Source organism: Danio rerio, chromosome 10, assembly GCF_052040795.2.
Source record: "Danio rerio strain M-AB ecotype USA chromosome 10, GRCz13ab, whole genome shotgun sequence".
NCBI lineage: Eukaryota > Metazoa > Chordata > Actinopteri > Cypriniformes > Danionidae > Danio > Danio rerio.
Window position 1 is genome coordinate 42540001 of NC_141030.1, and position 8931 is coordinate 42548931.

Below are 8931 nucleotides of genomic sequence, written 5' to 3' on the forward strand. Positions count from 1 at the left end.
TATTTATTTTTGTCTGGAATTAACAAAAACTGCTGAATTCAATATTACTTAAGAAATTATGTTTTTGATCGACAACAGAACAAGCCACCATGCTCCAATAACTTGCCCAATTAACTTGCCAAGTTGATCTAATTTGTTTCATTCATTTTCCTTCGGCTTAGTCCCTTTATTCATCAGGGGTCACCACAGTGGAATGAACCGCCAACTTATTCAGCATATGTTTTACACAGCGGATGCCCTTCCGACCACAACCCAGTACTGGGACACACCCATACACTCTCACATTCACACACATAATGCACGGCCAATTTAGTTCTTTCAATTCACATATAGCGCAGGTCTTTAGACTGTGGGGGGAAACCAGACACCAAGAGGAAACCCAAACAAGCACAGGGACAAACTCCACACAGAAATGCCAGCTGATTTGGAATTCACCTGCAGTATTGATTAAAACTTTTAGTTGAAGCGTGCATATGAAAATCAAATGTGTTTCTTTAAAGGCTCTTCCTCAGCAACCCTACAAGAGGCCAAAATCCAGCTGATCGACAGCACGATTTGTAACAGCCGGCCTGTGTATAACGGACTGATCACCGACACCATGATCTGTGCTGGAAAGCTGGCAGGCGGCGTGGACTCCTGTCAGGTCAGAAACGCAAACAATAGCTGCCCCATCAGATCTGTAAAGCTGATTATGAACTCTTATGAACTTATTTTGGTTCATTTATTTCTAGCAACATCTGCATTAAAAACTGACAGGCAGCAATTAAAATATCATTACCACATGCAGGGTTCTGATTGGCTGATGACTATTCTTGTGCAGTTATTTTCAGATAAATGCACAGCTAAAGTAGTACCAGGCAGGTCTTGACCACATTACAGGTTCATATCAGTACGCTGAATGATTTCAGATATTTCATAGCTATAACAGTCGGAAATCACATTACAACGAAACCGAATGCTTTAAGTTAGTTGTGTAAAAAGTGTGTTTGTGAATAAATTGATGGCCCTTCGTCAGTTAATCTTTGCATATAATGAATTGCATTAATGGCCGTTATTATTGTGCAATTCTAAACCAAACCTCTAGACCTGCTCATGATCCTCTGCCAATTCTTATGTAGAGCAGTGTAAATGTACTGTATATACAGTAGATGTGGATGAAGAGTGTTTTTGCTCACAGGGGGACAGCGGTGGTCCTCTGGTCACCAATGTGCGCTCTCTCTGGTGGCTGCTGGGAGACACGAGCTGGGGTGATGGATGCGCTGTCAGAAACAAACCCGGAGTCTACGGAAATGTGACCTACTTCCTTGACTGGATCTACCAGCAAATGCGGGTGAGATTTACAGAACGAATTCAAAGTCTGTTGTAGAGAATGATTATTAAGATGATTATGATTTATTATTATTATTATTATTATTATTATTATTATTATTATTATTATGGATGATAGAAAATACATTATTGAAGTAATAGTAGTAATTATTAAATAAGATTTTTTTATGATTATTATATGTATTTGTATAATAATTATATATAATTACATAATATACATGGCAGAAAATTGTTGTTAATAGTATTTGTTTTATTAATTTATTAATTATTAATTTATTATTCATTTTTTTGTGCATGGCAGCAAATGAATAAAAGTTTTTACTTTTTGTTATTATTTTTATGCATGAAAACAAATAGTTAATATGTACATTTTCAATTAATTATGAATTTCCAATTTTTATTATTATGAAAAGCAGAAAACAATATTTATTTATTATTAGTAGTAGTAATATTATAACATTTCATTATTATTATTATTATTATTATTATTATTATTATTATTATTACTATTATTATCCATGGAAAACAAAATACATTTTTATTATTAGTAGTAGTATTATAAAGTAATAATATGATATTTCTTTAATTATGCATTTTCACTTATGTTTGTGCTTGGCAACAAATACACTTTTTATTATTTTATTGTATATTATTATTATTATTATTATGCATGACAGAATTTCTTTGATATTATCTATGACTAATATTAACTATGAAATTTTATATTATTATATTATTTTCAATATTATTAGTAGTAATATTACTTGTTGTTGTTGTTATAATTATAATAATTATTATTATTATTATTATTATTAGGCATATCAAACAAAATAATTTTAATTAGTAGTAGAATTGTTATGATATTTTTTTATTAATTATGCATTTTTGCTTATGTTTGTGCACGGCAGCAAATAAATAATAATAATTATTATTGTTATTATTATTATTATAAGAATAATAATTATTATTGTTAATATGCATGGCAGAAAATAAATTAATAGTAGTAATAATAATTAATTAATTGATTTATTACTACTACTACTACTATTATTACTATTATTATTATTATCATTATCATCATCAGTATTATTATTATTATTATTATTATCATATTATATTATGCATGGCAGAAAATAAATTGTTAAATAGTAGTAGTAATAATTAATCGATTTATTATTATTGTTATTTGTAGTAGTAGTAAATATTATTATTTTTATTTTGAACGTTTCATTTTTTATTTATTTTATGAATTTTCAATTATTATTTCATCATTTAATATTGTTGTTGTGCATGGCAGAAAAACTCCTATTTTATTTGATTTTATTTTTTATTATAATTTTTTTCAGAAATATTAGCCTTTTGAATATAAGAGAAGAGCAGATGCCTCAAGAAAATGGCGTGTACAGGACTGTTGACTTGACCTTGGTCTTGGTGATTTTACTCTGTATTTTAATGTAAATGTTTTCATATGAATCTACGAGCTATTTATTTGCACCAGTGCCATAAATAAAGAGAATGGCACAGTATACTACAATTTGCACTTTTTTATTTTCTTAAAAGTATGTTTTGTGTATAAGAACTAATGAAAAAATGTAAAAGTGTGTACCTGATGATGGAGTTTTGTCCCTGATATATTCATGTTTTCTAATTTCAGTGGAGATTTACATTATTACAGTATTCGACATCAACAGTGAAACAGTGCATTTATTTTACAACTATTTACACAAGTTCTTTTGTTTGTAAATTGAATGAAAGTGAATATTTTTGGTCTTCTGACTGAATGTCATTTTTGTGCGTTTGTTAAATCATTTTTTACACATTAAATGATTTTTTCATAACTATAGTTCATGTTTCATGTCTTTGAATTTTACTGAATAATGATCATTTGCTGATACAATAATTATTAAAGTTTTTTTATGGCAATATTATGTATGTATACTCACCGGCCACTTTATTAGGCAAACGTCTAACTGCTCGTTAACACAAATTTCTAATTAGCCAATCACATGGCAGCAACTCAGTGCATTTAGGCATGCAAACATGGTCAAGACGATCTGCTGCAGTTTAAAACAAGCATCAGAATGGGGAAAAAAGGTGATTTAAGTGACTTTGAACATGGCATAGTTGTTGGTGCCAGACGGGCTGGTCTGAGTATTTCAGAAACTGCTGATCTACTGGAATTTTCACGCACAACCATCTCTAGGGTTTACAGAGAATGGTCTGAAAAAGAGAAAATATCCAGTTGAGTGGCAGCACTCGTTACAAATAAGCACTCGTTACACCCGAGGTCTGCAGAACAGCATCTCTGAACACACAACACATCCAACTTTGACGCGGATGGGCTACAACAGCAGAAGACCACACCGGGTGCCGCTCCTGTCAGCTAAGAACAGGAAACTGAGGCTACAATTCGCACAGGCTCACCAAAATTAAACAATAGAAGACTGGAAAAGAGTTGCCTGGTCTAATTCCTAATGAGTCTCAATTTCTGCTGCGGATGGTCGGGTCAGAATTTGGCATTAACAACATGAAACCATGGATCCACTCTGCCTTGGATCAACGGTCAAGGCTGGTGGTGGTGGTGTAGGGGTGTGGGGGATGTTTTCTTGGCACACTTTGGGACCATTAGTACCAACTGGGCATCGTGTCAACACCAAAGCCTACCTGAGTATTATTGCTGACCATGTCCATCCCTTTATGACCACAGTGTACCCATCTTCTGATGGCTACTTCCAGCAGGATACAACCATGTCATAAAGCGCAAATCATCTCAAACTGGTTTCAGACAGGAGATTCACATCATGGATGTCCAGCTGACAAATCTGCAGCAGCTGCGTGATGCTATCATGTCGATACAGAACAAAATCTCTCAAGAATATGTCCAGTACCTTGTTAAATCTTTGCCACGAAGGATTAAGGTAGTTCTGATGGCAAAAAAAAGGTCCAACCTGGTACTAGTAAGGTGTACCTAATAAAGTGGCCGTGAGTGTATATTGTGATCTTTCATTTTATCTAATATAAGCGTTAAATGTTTAAGAACATTCAAACCATACATTTAAAAAAATAAATTAAAATTAACTAAATAAAATTATTATAATTTTTTAATTAAAGTAAATTAAAACCATAATTTAATTTGGTCTAAATAAACAAAGTTAATACTTTATATATTAGGTTAAATGAAAAGTTTTTAGCAAATTTTCATTAACTTGAAACTGAAATAATATTTTAGTTTAAGATATTAAAAATGACTAACCATTCTGTATTTATAAAAATAAATAACCATTTAAATATTTTTTACTATTAATTAAATATGTTATATTAATTAAGTGCATTAATATTGTAATAATGATATATTGATTAAATGATTACATATATTTATGTCACATTAATATATATTTATATTAGACATTTTACATTTACATTACAAATGTGTGTATTTTTGTATGTAATAAGGAAATTTCTTGAGCTATATGGATATTTCTATTAAGAATAATAATAAAATATTGGTTTATTATCAATGTTATTTCATTAATATTTACATTTAAAATAAAAATGTGTTTTGTGTGTAATATAATTATAATAATATTACACATCGCTTTATAATCATTCCTCAAAATAACCTTTACCCCTAAAGTAACTTGCATAACATTTATATTTTACATATTCAAGATGTTGATTTGAGCACAGTATACATTACACCATGCGTGATCTGTGACTGCAAAAACAAGTGAACGAACTTAGTAGGCCTATCTGTTATGTACCTAAATAAATCTCACAGACATCTGCGCAATCCACATGAGCGAAACACTCGAACCCGTTTTCCTTCGCTGTTCTTTACACCTAAAAACACTCCATTATCAGCAGCCGACGGAGCCTTTGCAGTTAAGCCCTATTAGGAAGCGTTATAGCGCATTTTAAGCTCCGGTTTGCGTTTAATCGTTGCGTTTTCATTAGGTTTGCGTCTGTAATGGGCAGATGCAGAGCGTCTGTTACCTGTTTGTACCAATTAGCAGAAGCTGGCGGCTCTTCAGAGGCTCACAGATGTGCCAATTACAGCTCATTTCAATCAAAGCTCAAGGGTTTCGGCTGAAGAGCTGCGCAATTAAACCCAGTTCATCCTCAGAGTCAGTGTTGACAAACAAACCTGCATCCTGGGACAATACTTTGCTTTTTTTTTTTACACAAAAAAATATTATAAATTGGATTAACTCAATTGTTTTGAGGTAATTGCATTTATACATGCTGAATTTAAAGAAACAAATGAAGTAGAACATTACATTTTAATTTGTTTGTTTAGATTCAGCCCATATAAATTGTTTTGCAACCACTAACCTTAAAAAGTTTAATAAGTCCAATGAATCTTTTTTTAGATGGGGAAAAATGAGATTGTTCTGTTCTCCACCATTTGATAAGTAGACTGAAAAAGGGTTAATCTGATTTTTTTTAAGTGTAGTTTATGTATAAACAAATTTTGAGAGGATCAGGTGCTTATGATTGCTAGCGGCTGGATCCGCATTATTCAATTCACTACGCTCCAATCAGATGACTCCTAAACTAATATAAATACCCTGGGTTTCATTCCACTGCTATCTTCGTTTTGAAGAGCCCCCCCTTCCACCCCTGCTCCTCCTCCTTCTTAGATCTCACTAGGGTTGATACAAACACACACGGGTTGTGACCTCACAGCAAGAATGTCTCTGGTTCCAGGGTTTACCAAACCAGCAGACATTTCTGTGTGGAGTTTGCACTTCTCCCCGTGCTCACGTGGGTTTCCCCCGGGTTCCCCGGTTTCCTCCCACCGCCTAAAAACATGCAATTAAGTTAACTGAATAATCTAAATTGGCACCATAGATATGCTTCTAGTACGTATTTATCTTCAAGAGCAATCACTTACTGTTCATTGGTTACTACAGCAGGGGAGTTCTCGAGATCTACCTGAGCTCAAACTCCCCTCCCGCCTTGCAACGGGAGGGAGCCCTGGGCTCAAGGATCTCATGAGCTCAGGGCTCTCTCCCGTGATAGCATGCCAAACAAGCTTTTATAATTAATCATCAGCTAAGTGTGAACTCTTGGAAAAAAAAGGGTTGCAAACAATTAATATGAGCTGAATTTAAACAAATTCAATTTAGTAATGTTCAACTTCTTTTAATTTAAATTCAGCCCATATACTGTACATTGTTTGCAACATTTTATCTAAAAAAATGTAATAAATCCAATAAATCGCTTTTTTTTCAGTGTGATATAATTGTATTGGTTTTATAAAACTAATAAATGCCCTTGCTAAATATTTAAAAGGCCTTGCCTTTGAATTTTCTTTTGTTTTTTAAATATTTCACAAATTATGTTTAACAGAGCAAGGAAATTTTTACAGTATGTCAGATAATATTTTTCCTTATGGAGAAATTTTTATTTGTTTTATTTCGGCTAGAATAAAAGCCATTTTTAATTTTTTAAACACCATTTTTAGGTCAATTATTAGCCCCTTTAAGCAATTTTTTTTTTCTCGATAATCTACAGAACAAACCATCATTATACAATAACTTGCCTAATTACCCTAACCTGCCTATTTAAACTAATTAGCCTAGTTAAGCCTTTAAATGTCACTTTAAGCTGTATAGAAGCGTTGTGAAAAATATCAAGTCAAATATTATTTACTGTCATCATGGCAAAGATAAAATAAATCAGTTATTAGAAATGAGTTATTAAAACTATTATGTTTAGAAATGTGTTGAAAATTTTTTCAAAATCTTCTCTTTGTTAAACAGAATTTTAACTGTTTAACGGGGTAAAAATAAACAGGAGGGCTAATAATTCAGGGGGGCTAATAATTGTGACTTCAACTATATATATAAATATATATATATAAACCTAGACACAGAGGAACATAAACTGCCAGCTGGCGTTTCTGAAGAGTTATTGCAGAGCAACACGAACATCACGCAGAAGTATAAATGCACGATTACACGCAAGACAGGCACAGTGGGTCACGCCAATCACTCGATGCAGAAGTATAAACCAGCCTTTAGTCTACTAACACACATTATTTTCATGATAATACACTGCTGATTCAGTGGTTGCCTCGTGGCATAAAAAGCCCAGCGTACTTCTTTTTTTCTTGTCAACAAAAAAGGCAGTGTGGTGCACCTTGTGTTTTCAGAACAGAAAAATGATTTAGGTGTGATTGGCCCTAAGAGAGCTCTCGGGTTTTATCTAAAATATTGTAATTCGTGTTCTGAAGATAAACGAAGACCTCAAGGGATTTGGAACAATGCCAGGGTGAGTAATTGATAACATAATTTGAATTTTTGTGTGAACTAACCAAAAGTTCCCATAAAGGTCTCATGAAGTGCTGTGAACTGGGCAATTTTATTCGATGTTTGACGTAATCTCTACCAAAACATGAAGAAATTGTGGGACTTAGTGTAGCTCCTCCCCTTCAAAAAAAAAATAAATAAACAGCCAATCAGCTTGTTAAGTGAGACATCATGCGAATCGGCTTCCAGGTCCAATCACTCTTTTAAACTGGGGAAACTCATCAAATGCTAATAATAAACGTTTACAAAGCAATGTAAAACTTACAAAAATCACGTTCCCAATATACATATCCATGCCTAATTTCCGATGGCCAGAAAGTGATACATTTTTAATACATTTTTGGTGTCTGTTATGCAGAAAGTCCCTTTAATGTGGGATATGACTAAAAACCATAAACAAATATTTTCCCAATTCAACCAAGTAGCAGCTTGGACCTGGAAACAGTATTCCATACATCACGACTTAACAAGCGGAGAGTGTCTTGTTTTATCACCACTCTGCCAGTGAGAGTGGTTGATCTCAAGCACATCAAACGCGAAGCATCTTTCAGGGGGCGGGGCATGTCAGATAGCCTTCTAGAGAGCATTTGATTGGTCAGAAGATTTGATGGGAAACTGAAGTATGAGTTAACTTGAATAATCCAATTATCCATTTAACGGAAGTAACAAACAATATATCTTCTATAGTCTACTGTTTTGTAGCACGCTATCCCTGCTAAAAAATCCAGCTTAATCCAGCCTAGGCTGGTTGGCTGGTTTTAGCTGTTCGACCAGGCTGGTTTTAGAGGGGTTTTGGCCACTTCCAGGCTGGTTTCCAGCCATTTCCAGCCTGGTCTTAGCTGGTTAGGCTGGGAGATGACCAGCTAAAACCAGCTTGACCAGCCTGGTTTAAGCTGGTTTTGGCTGGGCTCCCAGCCTGCTAGGCTGGTCAAGCTGGTTTTAGCTGGTCATCTCCCAGCCTAACCAGCTAAGACCAGGCTGGAAATGGCTGGAAACCAGCCTGGAAGTGGCCAAAACCCCTCTAAAACCAGCCTAGTTGACCAGCTAAAACCAGCCAACCAGCCTAGGCTGGTTTAAACTGGATTTTTCAGCAGGGATAGCTAATAGATATCCTAAAAACTAACAAAATTGATAGGCAACTTACTACTTATTTAAATTTCACGGGGCCTTTAAAATAAAAGATTTTTCTTTTTTGGTGACACTGTTTCTTTAGGAGTCCCGCAGGTGTGAGAAACTCAGGATCAGATTGATTCTCCTGAAAAGGACAGATTATTTCTCAGAGAGAGTC

At 34.0% G+C, this 8931-nt stretch overlaps 1 protein-coding gene across 2 annotated transcripts in view; it reads left to right on the forward strand.

Annotated features, from left to right (window-relative positions):
• The window catches only part of tmprss2 (transmembrane serine protease 2), a 22149-nt gene extending 18977 nt beyond the window's left edge, over positions 1 to 3172 (forward strand). For both annotated transcript variants that reach the window (NM_001008623.1, XM_087269394.1), the window contains 3 exon segments: positions 501 to 643; positions 1178 to 1330; positions 2676 to 3172. In NM_001008623.1, coding sequence (NP_001008623.1) covers positions 501 to 643; positions 1178 to 1330; positions 2676 to 2684 — 305 coding nt within the window. In that variant the 3' untranslated portion in view covers positions 2685 to 3172.
• The last annotated feature ends 5759 nt before the right edge of the window (positions 3173 to 8931 follow it).